Here is a 19,985-nt window from a genome sequence, read left to right as displayed (position 1 = left end):
TTACTGCAGTGATGTATTTATTTTATTTTTTGAGTATACTGTTTTAAATGGGGGGCGGTCCTGTTACTGTGCAGAGTGACTCTATATCGCCTTTTTTTCTCCATGTGTAATGTAGAAGTTGTGAAAAATTAAGTAATGTGTTCTGCAAGCAGAGCTCGAGATAACTGTGTTATTTCCTGCAGAAACGAGTCCTGGCTGGAGGAAATGATGGCGGTCTGTGCTGGATGAAAGATGAAGGACTTCACCTAGAGACGTCATTGGTGAGTCAGTGTTACCTATACATTGACACTATACTATATACAGAGGTCCTGTGTACAATGTCACCAGTGATCACTGTATTACCTATACACTATATACAGAGCTCCTGTGTATAATGTCACCAGTGATCTCTGTATTATCTCTACACAGACACTGCATACTAAGTATAGATCTCCTGTGAATACTGGCACTTATGGTGATAGTATTGTGTTTTTGTTTTTATTATTACTGATCAGTATTGTAGTATTCAGTCACTATGTGGTGGTAATATGTGGTCTGGAAATGGTGTTGTGGTATTTGTCCCTTGAATGTGCTATTTGGTCACCAAGTGGTGGTAATATGTGGTCTTGACATGGTGCGGCGGTATTTGTTCCTTGTATGTGATATTATTCGATCACTGTGTTTGTAATTTGTGGTCTGGTCATGGCGCAGTGGTATTTGTTCCTTGTATGTGATATTATTGGTCAAAATATACCTAAATTATATTGCAGATTTTAACAAATATTTAATAGGTTACAGTAGAGTAGGGCCCGACGATTTTTCTGGAATAATCTGGTTCGGGTATAATATGACCCCCCCCCCCCATCACATGACCCCCCCCCGGTCACATGACCCCCCCGGTCACATGACCCCCGTCACATGACCCCCGTCACATGACCAGGGGGGCCCACAGTGTCTGAACAGCCCGGGGCCCTGGCTACCCTTAATCCACCCCTGCAAGTATTACACAGTGTTTTCAGTGCCACACAATGAGAGAGAGATGCCACACACAGCAATGGCACGGAGGCAGACTTGCCAATATTTATCTCCCACTAATTTTTTTTTTGGAAAAGGGAGAATTTAGAAAAAAAAAAAAGGACAAGTATTACACAGTGTTTTCAGTGCCACACAATGAGAGAGAGATGCCACACACAGCAATGGCACGGAGGCAGGCTTGCCAATATTTATCTCCCAATAATTTTTTTTTTTTTGAAAAGGGAGAATGTACCCCCCCCAAAAAAAAATGGCCAAGTATTACACAGTGTTTTCAGTGCCACACAATGAGAGAGAGATGCCACACACAGCAATGGCACGGAGGCAGACTTGCCAATATTTATCTCCCAATAATTTTTTTTTTTTTTTGAAAAGGGAGAATGTACCCCCCCCAAAAAATGGCCAAGTATTACACAGTGTTTTCAGTGCCACACAATGAGAGAGAGATGCCACACACAGCAATGGCACGGAGGCAGACTTGCCAATATTTATCTCCCACTAATTTTTTTTTTGGAAAAGGGAGAATTTAGAAAAAAAAAAAAAAAGGACAAGTATTACACAGTGTTTTCAGTGCCACACAATGAGAGAGAGATGCCACACACAGCAATGGCACGGAGGCAGACTTGCCAATATTTATCTCCCAATAATTTTTTTTTTTTTTTGAAAAGGGAGAATGTACCCCCCCCAAAAAAATGGCCAAGTATTACACAGTGTTTTCAGTGCCACACAATGAGAGAGAGATGCCACACACAGCAATGGCACGGAGGCAGACTTGCCAATATTTATCTCCCACTAATTTTTTTTTTTTGAAAAGGGAGAATGTACCCCCCCAAAAAAATGGCCAAGTATTACACAGTGTTTTCAGTGCCACACAATGAGAGAGAGATGCCACACACAGCAATGGCACGGAGGCAGACTTGACAATATTTATCTCCCACTAATTTTTTTTTTGGAAAAGGGAGAATTTAGAAAAAAAAAAAAAAGGCCAAGTATTACACAGTGTTTTCGGTGCCACACAATGAGAGAGAGAGATGCCACACACAGCAATGGCACGGAGGCAGACTTGCCAATATTTATCTCCCAATAATTTTTTTTTTTTTGAAAAGGGAGAATGTACCCCCCCCAAAAAAATGGCCAAGTATTACACAGTGTTTTCAGTGCCACACAATGAGAGAGAGATGCCACACACAGCAATGGCACGGAGGCAGACTTGCCAATATTTATCTCCCAATAAATATTTTTTTTTTTTAAAAGGGATAATGTACCCCCCCCAAAAAAATGGCCAAGTATTACACAGTGTTTTCAGTGCCACACAATGAGAGAGAGATGCCACACACAGCAATGGCACGGAGGCAGACTTGACAATATTTATCTCCCACTAATTTTTTTTTTTTGAAAAGGGAGAATGTACCCCCCCCAAAAAAATGGCCAAGTATTACACAGTGTTTTCAGTGCCACACAATGAGAGAGAGATGCCACACACAGCAATGGCACGGAGGCAGACTTGCCAATATTTATCTCCCAATAAATATTTTTTTTTTTTAAAAGGGATAATGTACCCCCCCAAAAAAAATGGCCAAGTATTACACAGTGTTTTCAGTGCCACACAATGAGAGAGAGATGCCACACACAGCAATGGCACGGAGGCAGACTTGACAATATTTATCTCCCACTAATTTTTTTTTTGGAAAAGGGAGAATTTAGAAAAAAAAAAAAAAAGGACAAGTATTACACAGTGTTTTCAGTGCCACACAATGAGAGAGATATGCCACACACAGCAATGGCACGGAGGCAGACTTGCCAATATTTATCTCCCAATAATTTTTTTTTTTTTGAAAAGGGAGAATGTACCCCCCCCCCCCCAAAAAAAGGCCAAGTATTACACAGTGTTTTCAGTGCCACACAATGAGAGAGAGATGCCACACACAGCAATGGCACGGAGGCAGACTTGACAATATTTATCTCCCAATAATTTTTTTTTTTTTTTAAAAGGGAGAATGTACCCCCCCCAAAAAAAATGGCCAACTATTACACAGTGTTTTCAGTGCCACACAATGAGAGAGAGATGCCACACACAGCAATGGCACAGAGGCAGACTTGCCAATATTTATCTCCCTGCAGTAATGTCAGAAAAGTATGGCAGGCAGCTATAAAAAGGACTGCTGCACACAAAAGTGTGGACAAACACTCAAGATAGCTGTGCAGAAAGGAAGGAAAAACAGGTTTTGTGCTTTGAAAAAAGCAGTTGGTTTACACAGCGGCGTACACACAAAGCAACGCAGCTATCAGGGAGCCTTCTATGGCAGCCCAATGAGCTACAACGCTGAGGAAAAAAAAATGTAGCTTCCACTGTCCTGCAAACAAAAGGTGGTATTGGACAGTGGAAATCGCTACAGCACAAGCGGTTTGTGGCTTTATGTACCCTGCCTATCACTATCCCTGCTTCCGAGGAAGCGGCAGCAACCTCTCCCTACGCTCAGATCAGCAGCAGTAAGATGGCGGTCGGCGGGAACGCCCCTTTATAGCCCCTGTGACGCCGCAGAAAGCAAGCCAATCACTGCAATGCCCTTCTCTAAGATGGTGGGGACTGAGATCTATGTCATCACGCTGCCCACACTCTGCGTCCACCTTCATTGGCTGAGAAATGGCGCTTTTAGCGTCATTGAAACGCGACTTTGGCGCGAAAGTCACGTACCGCATGGCAGACCCCACACAGGGATCGGCTCGGTTTCATGAGACGCCGACTTTGCCAAAAGTCGGCGACTTATGAAAATGAACGATCCGTTTCGCTCAACCCTAATTATTATTATTATTATTATTATTATTAACATAAGACAGCACAAGAAGGTACAGGGTAATTATTGTAAGAGGTCAAGGGGGAGCATTATTAAAGGAGGCACAGGGGAATTATTATAAGGTATCACAAGTTGTGGTTTATGTAGAGGTGATAAAGGGTCCTGGAAAATCAGTAAAGTGAAGATGTCTGTGTGTTACATCTTGCAGGGACGAGTTATGATGTGTGGAAGAAGAGGTCATAGTGGTCTGGACCGAATGCAATGGAAAAGGAAAAATGAGTGATAACAATCAGGGAGAATATCACTGGTGAGAACCTGCACAATGCACGCATATTAATGATCTGCAGAGCACTGGTGTAAAACTGATATTACCATTATATGGTCACTGTATGGTGGTAATAGCAGTCTTAGTACAGGGGTTTTGGTTAGAGATGAGCAAACTTGTTTGGAAAACATTCGCTTATCTCAAATTTGGCACGAACGTAGCACATTCGGATTTGTGTTCGGTTTCATGAGCCTTTTTACTCAAAGTCGGCAAAATTCGGTCACATTTCGGTAAATCATCGCGTTTCCATCAATGCTTTTGTTATCATCACTAGGATAGTGGTGATGTTCGATGAGCAGGGTGGGGATGTTTCTGATGAGGGGAGGGAGTGTGGAGAGAACAGAGGAGCGGTGCGCTCTTTTTCTTTTTTTTTTTCCCCTTAACTTAATGTGTGTTGATTCCAGCAGCCAAACAGGGCGCCCAAACCATCCACTTAAATCGTTAGGTCTAATATAGGGGGTGCAGCCAGGATGCCCAATTAGCTAATCCAAATCATTTGTAATAAAACGGTGTTTCGGTGACAAATCAGAAGGCCAGATTTCCACTTAAGAATCGTTAGGTATAACAGTGTTGTTCAGGGACACTATCTAAAAAAATAAATAGCGATTGTTCATTTAGTGACAGGTGACTGGCAGCTGTGAGCCTAAAGGTACCTTCACACTAAACGATATCGCTAGCGATCCGTGACGTTGCAGCGTCCTGGCTAGCGATATCGTTTAGTTTGACACGCAGCAGCGATCAGGATCCTGCTGTGATGTCGCTGGTCGTTGAACAAAGTTCAGAACTTTATTTGGTCGTCAGACCGGCGTGTATCGTCGTGTTTGACACCAAAAGCAACGATACCAGCGATGTTTTACACTGGTAACCAGGGTAAACATCGGGTTACTAAGCGCAGGGCCGCGCTTAGTAACCCGATGTTTACCCTGGTTACCAGCGTAAAATGTAAAAAAAACAAACACTACATACTCACCTCAAACAGCGACGCTGCAGCGATCGGCATCGTTGTCGCTATCGCTGCAGCGTCGCTTAATGTGAAGGTACCTTAAGGTTGTGAATGAAACAGCCAGTTACAAGAGGGGAAGGCTACATACAACATGAGTGGGAAAAAGTGCGGTCGTGGTGGAAGGGGGAATAGGCTTGGTGATCAAGGTGTATGTGGGTTAGGTGTTAATGTTAATAAAGGCTCAACTGAACAAACACTGTCTTGTCCTATCCAAACACCACTGACAACATCTGTTACTCGACTCATTTTCTTTCGTAGCCACACAGCAGTACGCCTTGTAGATGAGGCTCATAAAAAGCATGTGCTCCAGTGGATAGCAATCACTGCATCAGGTGGCCTCTCCTCTTCCATCACCTTTAACATCACACACAGTACAATCCTCAGAAGTGGCACCCCAATCACCCTTGTTTCCCCCCGTGTCACAAATTTCCAAATGCCAACCTGACTGTGAGGAACCACAGATGGGCCATTCTGCAGAGTTGTTCGCACATTCTATTCCATGGGCATCAGACGTCTGTGAAGAATCACAGAATCCAGAGGAGGAAAGCATCTGCACTGATGCCCCAGATTTTTTAATGTTGGATTTGGGGCCGGAAAAAGTAGGTTTCAGAATCCAGACCCTCATCACCAGATGTTAACCCCCGGGCGTGGAGGTGATCCTGAAGAGTCTCAGATACCAGAAGCATATGTGAACACTGTGGTGTTAGGGTAGGAAGAGGAGGAGAGTGAGAGCAAGGAGGGAGAGAACAGATGTGGCAAAATTGGGGTGAAAAAAAGCTATTTTACAAAATTCTGTGACTTTGGAAAAATCACCTTACCATTGGTTTCTTAACCAAATTAATGAAAGGTCGAGCTGCTAGTGTATCTGGAATAAAGACTAGTGGGGTCTGGCTACCTTATATTATACCATCCCACACAATAATCCCCAGAGTATGACAAGTGTGACATTCTCTCATCAAGCCCTCTTCATGGCACTGCGAATGTGGTCTCATCAGACTCGAATAATGTCCTGTAGTTATCCATTCTGTACTGCAAATGAGAGTGGATGTCACATACTGTGCCTAAGGCATCAAATAGTGTCTACACAAGCAATCAGAAGGAGTTTGCAAGACTTTGGGCTATGATCCAAATGTCCAGCTACAGATCTTTTATTGACCTCATAGAACCGCTCTCTAAGGCTATCATAGTGCAGGGCAACACAGCAATGGGGACTGGAATGAAGATTTATCCTTTTCAGTAATGGGTCCAGCTTCTGTCTTGGACACAGTAATAGCCGACGAAAGGTCTGGAGACTAGGCAACGCAATGAAGAGGTCTTCACGACGGAATGTGAAAGTATCACAGAAGTTGTTTTTGAACAAGACAACAACAGGCTGCATGTTGCTTGTGCTACTGTTAGCAGCCTAAATGGCCTAAATATGCTACCATGGCCTGCAGCACCTCCGGAATTGTCTCACGAATGGATTTGGTTGGAAATTGTAAAGGGAGCTGCTAGCAGCAGATCTTGATGATTTGCATACCCAAAGGCATTCAGTGTGGCACAACATACCTCGGACAACCATTTTTTACCTCATTGAAAGCAACCAAGGTGTGTAAGTGCAGGGATTTATGCGTGTGGCTCATATTCTGCATTGAATAAGCTGAGATGTTTTAAAAGTTTTGTTTCCACTTTTTTCAACATATGATTAGCATGTCTATCAATCATGCAATTTCCATAGTTTAAATATTTTACCATCTTACTCCTTCAATTTCAACATTGAGAAGTGGTTTCTTTAGGGAAAAGAGGAATGAATCATGTTGGCTCTGCAGCCGCTAGAGGTAATTATCATATACCTTCCTATATCTAAAGTGCTCAGTCTCATGACAGCACAATAGAGTATGGCTTTATAGAGTTAAAGGGAACCTGTCATGTGATTCATGTTAACCAATCAATAACCAACATGACTCAAAGCCTGACTGCGTGATAACAGCAGGTAAGTCTTTCTCTGACATGCTCCAACATTTCCAAGAAAATATAGCTGGAAGACACGGCCAAGGATCATAGCCAGAGATGAAGTACTGTTGGGGCCCACCGGATAGCTTCTATCTGCATGGCTGCAGGTGAATGACAGGTCTCTCGCTAGAAACATTTTGGAGAAAAATATATCTGGCTGCAGTTGTCTGTCCATGGTTTGAGCAGCTTGAATTGTGTGACAGGTTGCCTTTAAATTGAGGAAATGTCCCAGAAAGAAAGCGTCCACAACAAAGGAAAGATAATCTTACAATAACTGCGACTTTCCCTCTAAAAGAGCTCTGTGAAAACTGAGATCTCTAACCTATATTTGTAAGTAAAAAGAAATGTAGATGTGAACCACATCATGAGTTATTCCCTTGGCAGATGCGAACAATACTTCTCTCTGAAAATAACTTCATCCAGGAAAAAAACACACTCAGTGTTCCAGTGTATCATAGCAGCCAGCCAAAAGTTTTCCCCTGCAGCCAAGAGAAGTAGAGATGGCTCCAGTCCAACATTGGGTGTTTTCTGTGCCTGCATGAAGTCATTATTAAACTATGGCATGTTAAAAAAAATGTAAACCTGCACATCTAGGAGTGCCGTGACATGGAGTGTATGCTCTGGAACACTCCCCTGGATCTGAAAAGTTTGGATAATTCACATTTTGCCTCCCACTGGGTGGAGCAGAGGCTTAAAAGGGAAGCTGGAATGTAGTTGCTGGCAGTGTTTTGCTGCAGACTAGTGTGTCATACTATCCTATCAAAGCAAACACTAATCAAAGGAGAAGAAGCCAAAGAAGAGAACATCTGCTACTTTTACAACAAATTCATTAGAATAGATCATCAGAAAGCACAAGAGGAAAAGTAAAGCAGCTGCACGGATTGATTTGTGAACATCTGTGAACATGGAGGAAGATGCAATTCAGATAGAGAAGAGCAGTGAAGAGTTTCAGAAGAGTGCTGATCATGAGAGCCAGGAGCTGGTGGTGCCCAGCCACAGCCCTGCGGAGTCCCCCAGCTCTAGCCCTACACCCCAGCAACTAGTGGCGGACTCCATCAAAGACAGTAATCAGGTCAACGCCATCACAGTCCTCACCCTGCTGGATAAACTAGTGAACATGCTGGATTCAGTGCAAGAAAACCAGCACAAAATGGAAAAGAGGCAGATTGACATAGAAAACTCAGTAAAGGGTATCCAAAATGATATCACCAAACTTTCAAAAAGTCATACGTCTACCAGCAACACTGTCAGCAAACTTCTGGAGAAATCTCGCAAAGTCAGCGCCAACATGAGAGATGTCAAGGATCGTATGGATAAGCAGACTGTGCAGGTGAAGAAGCTGGAAAGCAACCACAACGTACTCTTGAGAAGAAATAACTTCAAAGTCTTGATCTTCCAGGTACGTTACACCGAAATTGTTCAAAATATAACTTTTTCTGTTACGTTAATTATCGAAAATATTTTTTAGAAAGATTCTTATATGTATAACATGTAGTGACTGGTACCCTGTGCAGCCACTCCTGTCTCGCTATAGAGCTGGTGGTACTTAGAGTATAGTTGTCATGATATACAAAAACTATAGATAGATAGATAGATAGATAGATAGATAGATAGATAGATAGATAGAGATGTTACTTTGCATGGCATATTTCAGCAAAATCTTTATCATATCATATAAATTTCTCATATATCACAATCTTGTATATAATAATTCAAAACCACATTTTCACTTTAAGAAATGGTTCAAGCAAAATGCTCAATATAAGCCCCATATATGGTTGAAATGAATAGGTGGGGTATTTTTTTGTATAGCAGAAAAATTGAATATTATATAATAAGGCGAGTGCTAAAGGACTTGTTTCCTTTGACATATTTGAGAGTTGCGATTTGAATTTTGTGATTTTGTGAAAACAATCAAAGTACAGACTACTTGCATACAGGTCACAAGTTGTGCATAACAATATTGCCAAGTGACACCTGCACAACCAAAAATCTAACAGGTTTGGATTTTTTGCAATGAAGGCATGCAGCCATATTGACAATCGTCACAATGTGAGAGCGCGATCTTCATGTTGTCATGTAGCCTTACCCTGTAGTAATTTAATTTCACTTGGGGCCCACATTTCTCAAGCAACTGCAAGGTGGTGGTGTAACCAGTGCCACTAAAATGGTGCACGTCGAAACATTTTTACTGTAAAATTAGCAACTTTTATGGCCACTCAATAACTTTGGAAATGGAAAAGAAAAATGGGCGTGGTGGCCACATAGGACTCGGATTAGGCTACATTTGTTTAGGAGGAGAACAATTTGGAGATGAAAATCCGCTCGGAGCAGATGTAGACTTCATTTATTCATTAAGTTAAAATGTAATTCATATTTTTTTATGAAACTTGCACATATTAATGTATTTGGCACAAATCACTCCAACTGCTTCCTCGACTCATGGGCCTCTGGTTTAATCCTATTCTGCTGTAAACAGGCCATACCCATCACTCGCATGTACAACGACAGAAGCAGATGACCACTCTTTGCGAACTCGCTATCATTTACATATATGGGTAGTAATCATTTCTGTATCATATGTAAAATTTCATGCAGATGTCATCACATCGGGATAGAAATATTGGTCATTGCTGTGATACTTATAGTGTGGAAAATGGGCACATTCGTGGGAACATACCATTTCTGTAATTACTTTAATGGGGACCATGCGTGGAAAGAAACTCTGGAAAAAATATGACTTGCAAAGTGTGCACAGCGTTCACTTTTATTGTTCCGTGACCTGGTTTATTTTATTATGTCATTTTCTAACAAAAATATCTTTCTTAAAGAGGCTCTGGAATCACTGATTCACAGGGAAAATACCACACACCTAATTTTTGTAGTTTTTCGACAGCTAGGGTGGGGAGCTCTGCTGTAGGGAGTGGCTGGTGGTGCACACTGATATATTGCGACGGCATCGCTGGTCACCTACAGAGCAGTGTGAAAGCTAGTCCAGATGTGGCCGAAGGGTGGATGTACATAAACTGTCAAAATAAGTGACTGTTTCCTCCCCACTGCTACTCTTATGTCTCGGAATACCTCTTTGCAAACATTTACTTTTTATAATTCATACATGTTTTTATGTATTTCTTTCTCATACTATAAACCTTTTTTGTAATAATGTAACCACAGGATGTGATATAAAGAATCACTTTTAACTTTAACTTGAGATTTTCCCTTTTCCTTTTCACTTAGTAGATACGGTATATCATGTGCTCAAGCTAATCGTGAATAATTCAGACCAAAAATGGAAAAGTTGAATCTTCACCCTTTCAACTCTGAGCATTTTAGCATGTGTCCAATTCTGTTGAGCATTTCTTAATTTAACCCTGGGCTGTGTCAGTTTTCTTTCTCAGACTGGGCACAGCTTCAACATAAAATAAGGCAAAATGCAATTGTCTTACAGGGTTCGAGTACTTCACTCTTTCAGGTTATGAAGGCATCAGCAAACTTTATACTTTGCGACCTGTCATCTTTCAGAATGGTCCTGATACATTGATATACCTAATATGTGAGGAGCTTGAGGGCACAACATTCTCTGCTGGACAGTGAGTGTACCTGGGGGGCTAGGGGGCTGTTATACACCCTCAATAGAGCAGCTAGATTGGTAACTTGGCACATTACGTCATTTGCAGAACATACATCACTATTCAGTAAACTGATTTGGAGTTTTCCTGCTAATCAGGTTTAGCTTAGAGTTTCTTGGCCTTACATGTGGCATCTTGGCCATGTGGTGTTCAGCACCTTTCTTTATTAGACATCTATACAGTTTGATGTTACATGCAATGCCATGTGTTAGACCAACTTCGCACATTCAACATTCACGCTCCAAATATGGACTGAGATGTCTGGACCTGTCTCTAACTTGACAGTCTCACAGGTACAAATACCTCCAGCCAGACCGGACATTGATGTCCGCAGTCGGACTGTGAATGTTGAAAGTGTCAAAATAGCCTAAATTACATTTTTAGTTCATTAGGATAGTGTTGTCTGACTTATTGCTTTCTTTAAACTATGTATCCTAGCGGGGCAGACATATCATTGGTGCAATCTGTGCAGCCACAGAGGGGCCCAAGATGTAAGGGTGCCACTAGCCTCTGCAAAGCAGGTGGAATTGTGCATGGGCTGTAAAGGGCCCATATATTGTTCTTGCACAGGAAATCTTTTGTGTCTATGTCTGCCAGAGTCTCCCATCATGTCTTGTTAAAAACTTAGAATGGGTTTTGACTTGGTAGGTACAAGCTTGCTGGAAATTACAGTTTAACCCCTTTCCGACGTTGGACGAAGTAATACACCCATGTCAGACTCCCTCCCTTTGATGTGGGCTCCGGCGCTGAGCCCATATCTTTCCCAGCACATGTCAGCTGTTTTGAACAGCTGACATGTGCCTCTAACAGCCGCTGGTGGAATCACGATCCACCCACGTCTGTTAACCTGCAGCATTTAACTCGTGCTTCCGGCAAGCGTGCTGGAAATCCCGCCCATTGATGACCCTGTCACATGATCACGGGTTACCAATGCTTTGGCATGACAACCAGTGGTCTCCAGCAGACCTCTATGGTTGTCATAGCCAGATTGCTATGGGCGCCGCCTGGTGGTCGGCGCTTATAGCAAGGGAGCATTTCTGCTACACACAGGCGATCTGATCATTGCCTGTATGTAGCACAGCCAATCGGACAACTGCAGCTTCTAGTCTTCCATAGAGACTATTGAAGCATGCAAAAAGTAAAAAAAAATGCTTTTAAAAATAAAAAAATAAAACAATTATAGAAGTTCAAATCACCCCCCTTTCGCCCCATTCAAAATAAAACAATAAAAAACAAATATACACATATTTGCTATCACCAGGTTCAGAATCACCCGATCTTTCAATATATAAAAATAGAAGTAACCTGATCACTAAACGTCGTAACAAGAAAAAAAGTCAAAACGCCAGAATTCCGGTTTTTGGTTGCTGTTACATTGAAATAAAATGCAATAACGGCCAATCAAAAGATCATATCTACACCAAAATGGTATTATTAAAAACGTCAGATCAGCACGCAAAACATCAGCCCTCACCCAACCCGAGGTCACGAAAAATGGAAAAGGACATAACTATCGACGCAATATGCCTTTACATGATACGATACATTTGGATTATTCACTATCCATTCCCCTGGGATTAGATGTATGGGAGGACTCGTGTGATTGTAGCAGGGCGTTGTGCGTATATAAGCAGTTACAAGTATTTGTGTGGGCACTTTTTCTATATGGCAAAGGTTAGGAAAAAACTGGCCTTGTGTCACATTTCTGTATGTGGTGTAAAATCCCAGCTCCAAATATTTTACATTCCTCATGAGCAAGCAGCCCAGCCCAGGATAAGACTTAGCTGCATTGTTGTGGCACTGACAGATAGCCGGCAACTCGTCTCCCACTGCCTTTCATGGAAGTAGCGTATTTCCCACAGGCAGCGTACTTCTACTTTGATTCATTTTCACACATTTTCAGTTCTTTTCAGATTGCACTACAAGGATTTTTCAAACATACACTATATTCCTGTCATGCTGCAGCTTATTACACATATGCGGGGCAGACGTACCAACGGTGCAGTCGCACATGGGCCCTGGGGGTGAGGGTCCATTCCCACTTCAAAGTCCGCTTCTGTCACGGACACATAAGGGTGCGGTATGATGAATTATAAATGGCCCATGTACTGTTCTTCTGTCTTCATCCACCCCCGCATATACAGTGGCTTGCAAAAGTATTCACCCCTTTGCATTTTTGGTGCTTTACTACCTCACAACCTGAAATTGCACTTTTTTTGAGGGTTTGCATCAGTTCAAGTAAAGAACATGCCTACAATTGTGAACATTGGTTTTCATTTTATTGTGAAACAAACAACAAATAGGACAAAATAACTGAAAACTTCAGTGTGCATAACTACCCCCTTCAAGTCAGTACTCCTTTTGCAGCAATTACAGCTGCAAGTTGCTTTGGATAAGTGTCTAAGAGTTTTCCACATTTGGCCAATGACATTTTTGACATTTTCTCAAGGCAAAACTGCTCCAGCTCCTTCAAGTTAGATTGTTTCCTCTGGTGAACAGCAATCTTCAAGTCTGACCACAGATTCTCAATTGGATTAAGGTGTGGTCTTTGACTAGGGCACTCCAAAACATGTACAATTTTCCCCTTAAACCACTTGTGTTGCTTTAGCAGCTTTGTTTGGGTCATTGTTCTGTTGGAAGGTAAACCTCCATCCCATTCTCAAATCACTGACAGACTGAAACAGGTTTTGCTTAAGAGTATCCCTGTATTTCGCACCTTTCATCTTCCCCTCAACTTGGACCATTTTCTCTGTCCCTGGGGATGAAAAACCATCACCACAGAATGATGCTGCCACCACAATGTTTCATTGTGTTCTTGGGGTGATGAGCTGTGTTGGTTTGGTTCCAGACTTAGCATTTACCCTGGTGGCCAAGAAGTTCAATTTTGGTATCATCTGACCACACCATCTTCCTCCATACATTTGGGGAGTCTCTCACATGTCTTAGCAAACTCAAAAATTGCTTTACAATTTTTTTTTATAAGTAAAGGCTTTTTTTGCCCACCCTTCCATAAAGACCACCTATATGGAGTGTATGGCTTATTGTGGTTGTATGGACAGATACTTCAGGTTCTGCTTGGGAGCTCTGCAGCTCCTTCAGGGTTACCTCTCTGTGCTGTGTCTGATTAATGCCCTCCTTGCAGTGGCTGAGGGTTTTGGTGGACGGCCCTCTTTTGGCAGGTTTGTTGTGGTACCATGTTATTTCCTTTTGATGATAATGGATTTGATGGTGCTTCGGGGGATCATCAGAGATTGGAATATTTTTTTATAACTTAACCCTGACTTGCACTTTTCCACAACTTTGCTCCTGACTTGTTTGGAGATCTCCTTGGTCTTCAAGGTATTTGGTCAGTAATGCCTCTTGCTTAATGGTTTTGTAGCCTCTATGGCCTTTCAGAAAAGGTGTCTATATACTGACAGACCATGTGACACTTATATTGCACACAGGTGGACTTCCTTTCACTAAACATGTGACTTATGAAGGGAATTGCTTGCACCCGAAATTTTTAGGAATTTCATAGCAAAAGTGATGAACACATATTCACATGCCAATTTTAAGTTATTTGATGCCTTAAATTTAACTTATGCCTGTATTTTTCTCACTTCACCAACTTAGACTAGTGCTGATTCATCACACACAAGTTGGATTACCAAAATAATTAAACACAGGTTGTAATGTAACAAAATAGATAAAAACCAAGGGGGTGAATACTTTTGCAAGCCACTGTATGCTAGTTGAATCAGGATTCTTCTATTATGACCCTCATTTTGAGTTTAATTACACAACTGAGTTTGTGGGTCATGTTCCTATCACAGCAGAAGAAAACTATTGCCTCCACCCCTGCACATTGAAATTATATCCTGTTTGTGCCAGAAATGTCAGTATCCTAAATACAGTGAAGAAATTAACAGTGAACAGCTTAGCAAATTGAAGATGAAATGATCCCTAAAATGGCTAACGTTAACGATGACACATTTCCCTTGTATTTTAGGGAAAAAAAATAAATATATATATATATATATATATATATACACATTGTCAGTTTTTAATTTTAAAAATTGTAAAAAAGGAAAAATGGGCCAATGCAAAAGTTTGGGTAACTTTGGAGATTTATGTGCTCAGATAACTTTGACCAAGGTTTCAGACCTTAATTATCCTGTTAGGGTTATGGCTTGTTCGCTATCATCGATAGGGAAGGCCAGGTGATGCAAATTTCACAGCGTTATAAATACCCATCCTCCTCTAACCTTGTGCCAAAAAAACAGCAGCCATGGTGTCTTCTAAGCAGCTGCCTAGCGCCCTCAAAATGGTGGAGATCCATAAAGCAAACAAAGGTTTCTGGACCTATTATTAAGTCCTGTTTTTCTATTGTATCAAATACTTATTTTTTGCAATAAAATGCAAATTAATAATTACAATTTGATTTCTATTTTTTTTTTGCAAAATCGGTAGAGTATCAAAAACTTATCATATACAGTATATATATATATGTACAGTGGGGCAAAAAAGTATTTAGTCAGTCAGCAATAGTGCAAGTTCCACCACTTAAAAAGATGAGAGGCGTCTGTAATTTACATCATAGGTAGACCTCAACTATGGGAGACAAACTGAGAAAAAAAAATCCAGAAAATCACATTGTCTGTTTTTTTATCATTTTATTTGCATATTATGGTGGCAAATAAGTATTTGGTCAGAAACAAAATTTAATCTCAATACTTTGTAATATATCCTTTGTTGGCAATGACAGAGGTCAAACGTTTTCTGTAAGTCTTCACAAGGTTACCACACACTGTTGTTGGTATGTTGGCCCATTCTTCCATGCAGATCTCCTCTAGAGCAGTGATGTTTTTGGCTTTTCGCTTGGCAACACGGACTTTCAACTCCCTCCAAAGGTTTTCTATAGGGTTGAGATCTGGAGACTGGCTAGGCCACTCCAGGACCTTAAAATGCTTCTTATGAAGCCACTCCTTCGTTGCCCTGGTGGTGTGCTTTGGATCATTGTCATGTTGAAAGACCCAGCCACGTTTCATCTTCAATGCCCTTGCTGATGGAAGGAGGTTTGCACTCAAAATCTCACGATACATGGCCCCATTCATTCTTTCATGTACCCGGATCAGTCGTCCTGGCCCCTTTGCAGAGAAACAGCCCCAAAGCATGATGTTTCCACCACCATGCTTTACAGTAGGTATGGTGTTGGATGGATGCAACTCAGTATTCTTTTTCCTCCAAACACGACAAGTTGTGTTTCTACCAAACAGTTCCAGTTTGGTTTCATCAGACCATAGGACATTCTCCCAAAACTCCTCTGGATCATCCAAATGCTCTCTAGCAAACTTCAGACGGGCCCGAACATGTACTGGCTTAAGCAGTGGGACACGTCTGGCACTGCAGGATCTGAGTCCATGGTGGCGTAGTGTGTTACTTATGGTAGGCCTTGTTACATTGGTCCCAGCTCTCTGCAGTTCATTCACTAGGTCCCCCCGCGTGGTTCTGGGATTTTTGCTCACCGTTCTTGTGATCATTCTGACCCCACGGGGTGGGATTTTGCGTGGAGCCCCAGATCGAGGGAGATTATCAGTGGTCTTGAATGTCTTCCATTTTCTAATTATTGCTCCCACTGTTGATTTCTTCACTCCAAGCTGGTTGGCTATTGCAGATTCAGTCTTCCCAGCCTGGTGCAGGGCTACAATTTTGTTTCTGGTGTCCTTTGACAGCTCTTTGGTCTTCACCATAATGGAGTTTGGAGTCAGACTGTTTGAGGGTGTGCACAGGTGTCTTTTTATACTGATAACAAGTTTAAACAGGTGCCATTACTACAGGTAATGAGTGGAGGAAAGAGTAGACTCTTAAAGAAGAAGTTACAGGTCTGTGAGAGCCAGAAATCTTGATTGTTTGTTTCTGACCAAATACTTATTTGCCACCATAATATGCAAATAAAATGATAAAAAAACAGACAATGTGGTTTTCTGGATTTTTTTTTCTCAGTTTGTCTCCCATAGTTGAGGTCTACCTATGATGTAAATTACAGACGCCTCTCATCTTTTTAAGTGGTGGAACTTGCACTATTGCTGACTGACTAAATACTTTTTTGCCCCACTGTATATATATATATATATATATATATATATATATATATATATTGTGATGCAGTGACCCCTTTTACAGCTAGGGGGTTCTGTGTGTGCTCTTCGGGATGTGCATGGAGTCATATCTGTGGTTATAATGATGGTGAAACAGTGACTGGCAGAGTTGTAAATGGCTGATATGTGTCACAGAGGGAGTCTGCGCTGTAAGCCTGAATTAATGCTGTTGTTATTGGACCTGTAGTCCCACCAGTGTTTTTATAATTGTGAAGGGAGGCTTACGGGGCTAGTTATGAGAGCTGTGTGGGTCAAACTAGCCACACACACCTCCCATCTATGGGAGTGGTTACAACTACATAATGTGATCATGATGTCGTCACATGGTCGGTAGTGGTTCCTGTGTATGGACCTGAATGTTCTCTGTAATGGAGAGTGTGAGATCCTGGATGGCTTGTGTGTTGGGAGGTCCTGTATGTGGACTGGATCCCTGAATAGCGCACTGTGAGGCCGTGGATCTGAAGACTAGTGTGTTGGGAGATCCTGGGAGTAGGATCGGATCCCTGATCAGCAAACTTAGAGACTTGTGTGCTGGACGGTCCCAGGTGGGGATGGATGTCCTGAACAGCACACGCAGTTGCCTGTGTTGGAAGTCCTGGGAGTAGGACTTCCTGAACAGCGCAACCTGTGTTGGGAGTCCTGGGAGTAGGACTTCCTGAAGAGCACATGGGAAGGAGTGTATGCAGAGTCAGCAACGGCATTGCATTGGGGGAGCTACAGCCCATCTGAGGATCTGGACTAACTGATGTGTGCCTGCCAGGCAAGTTGGTGATCCCAGCTCGGCAGTTTCCCTGGAGGAAAGAGGACTGACAGGAGGTCAGCATGTGGAGCAGGAGCTCCAGAAAGGTAACATCCGGGAAGGGGCTATCATAGCGGCAGATAAGTATCTGCCAGTGGAACAGACTGTTGGTGCTTGTTGTGTTCCATGTACATTGATGAACTGTTTCGTGTACGGTCACCCATAGTATCTGGATGAAGTGAGAGGTCCAGCATGTTTAGTATCTTTGAGTTAACGCCGTATATGAAATATCTGAGTTAAAACTGCAAATTAATGTCACCGGTTGGTGCCTATTGTGTTCTATGAAGTTTACAGTGAACTGTGCATAACCCGGTTTATGACTGCAAAGTAAAGCGCATGGACTGTTTTTGTGAGAAAAACGTACCTGTGTGACTGAGTCCTGTTGCTAAGCGAGTGTCCCCCAACACACAGTATATTTGACACCATACTAATCTATTTTATGTCATGTGTACACTATAACACTATACAAATCCATTATTCGCTTCACTAAGTTTAAATGGGTTTTCCTGTCAACAAAGTACATTTTAATCCATAGATCTTTGAATAATAATAATTTCCACAATTGGATGTGTTTAAATAAAATGTTCCAGTGCTGAGATAATCTTATAAATGTGCCCCTGCTGTGTACTGTGTAATGGCTGTGTCTTACCATAAATATAGAAAGCTGTGACCACCAATCAAATATAGTATGAAAAGCAGGATGTGATTATTTGATTAAAAATTAACTTTTAATAAACTCGTTAAAATAGAGTGCCTGAAAAAAATACACATAAAGAACAAACAGTATATCACCTTTCAAGAAGGGAAATGCCAAAATATAGAAATACCAATCAACCGAACTGCTAAAGACCTCACAATCATGAGATTCCTATAAACAGGACTGCCGCACACCTCAAGATGTACGATCCTAGACCTCCTGGCAGTACGGAATAATATCAACTTTCACCTCAAAAATCATTTAGCCAAACAAAAAATAGATTAAACCACAGACCTGTGTCTGACCATGCAGGAACATTGTCTGATCATACCACAGCTCCTAGGTGGGGGAGGAAGCAAAAGAATATACAGACAGGACAGCATGGGATCACAGCTCCTGGTCAGGGGAGAGTATATAGACATTACCGCATGGGATCATAGCAAATTCTTTCTTTGAGGTAAAATATTGCTTAAAAACTGACTGGGAAATTATTTGTCTTACACAAAAAAATCAGTTGTGACCCACTGCTGTTCTGTCTATATACACTTTTTTGCATCCCTCCCCTGCCCAGGAGCTGTGATCCCATGCTATCCTGTCTGTATACTCCTTTGCTTCCTCCCCTGCCCAGGAGCTGTGATCCTGTGCTGTTCTGTCTATATATTCTTTTGCTTCCTCCCCCACCTAGGAGCTGTGGTATGATCAGACCATGTTCCTGCACAGTCAGACACAGCCATTACACAGTACACAGCAGGGGCACATTTATAAGATTATCTCAGCACAGGAACATTTTATTTAAACACATCCAAGTGTGGAAATTATTGTTATTCCAAAATCTATTGATTAAAATGAACTGTTTGTGGGAAAACCCCTAAGTCCAATTTCGCACATCTTATTTCAGCTATGTATTTCTTTCATTTCTTAGTCCAGTTTCACATATTTATCTTTCACGGCCCATGTACAACTGATTTTCGGACCACCACTAGACATGGCTTCTCATAAGTACTGAACACATGAAATGGCCTTTGCGGTAAGGAATCAAATGAACACCAGAGGGCACCAATACAGATATTCAATAAAATTTTACAGGAAACGCTTTCAAGACCTTAAACGCAGAGCGAGAAAAACTATTTTTTAATTCTTAGATTGTTTAAAATTAAATAAAAGTGTATTTTTTTGTTTCCAAAAGCAATGATGGCATACTAGATACTTGATTCTCATCACAAGCATTTTTTGAATTTTTATTGGTCACTTTTTACATGCATTTTTATCATGTTTTTGACGCTGCAATTTTTTTTTTTTGGTATGTTATGTATTTAAAAAAGCTGCTTTGTTTTTGATACTTCCGGCTATTTGGCTTTGACAACATTCTGGTGATACAGTCATGTGCGGATTACATGCGTTTCTTACCTGCAGATTTTCTACCTCTAATGCAATACTGTAGGGAAAATCCACAAATAAATCTCAGAGACTGTTGTTGCACAGAAAAAAACAGTGGCATTAGATTTCTATAAAACACATCCACTTTGCTGTAAGTGCAGGGGGGTAAAATATACAGTGTGAAGAACATGCCGAAAGCTCATCATGAGAACTTAAC

General features: G+C 41.5%; 1 protein-coding gene across 1 annotated transcript in view; it reads left to right on the top strand.

Moving 5' to 3' along the window:
• Window positions 1–7,845: 7,845 nt before the first annotated feature.
• The window catches only part of CAVIN2 (caveolae associated protein 2), a 64,913-nt gene continuing 52,773 nt past the window's right edge, over window positions 7,846–19,985 (top strand). Inside the window, exon 1 of the mRNA XM_077275377.1 lies at window positions 7,846–8,525. Within this exon, the coding sequence (XP_077131492.1) occupies window positions 8,031–8,525 (495 nt within the window). The 5' untranslated portion in view covers window positions 7,846–8,030. The remainder of the gene's footprint in view (window positions 8,526–19,985) is intronic.

Source organism: Ranitomeya variabilis, chromosome 7 (genome assembly GCF_051348905.1).
Source record: "Ranitomeya variabilis isolate aRanVar5 chromosome 7, aRanVar5.hap1, whole genome shotgun sequence".
In the NCBI taxonomy this organism is placed as follows: Eukaryota; Metazoa; Chordata; class Amphibia; order Anura; family Dendrobatidae; genus Ranitomeya; species Ranitomeya variabilis.
The sequence above is the reverse complement of the archived record's forward strand: the minus strand, read 5'-3'. Positions and strand labels throughout refer to the sequence as shown.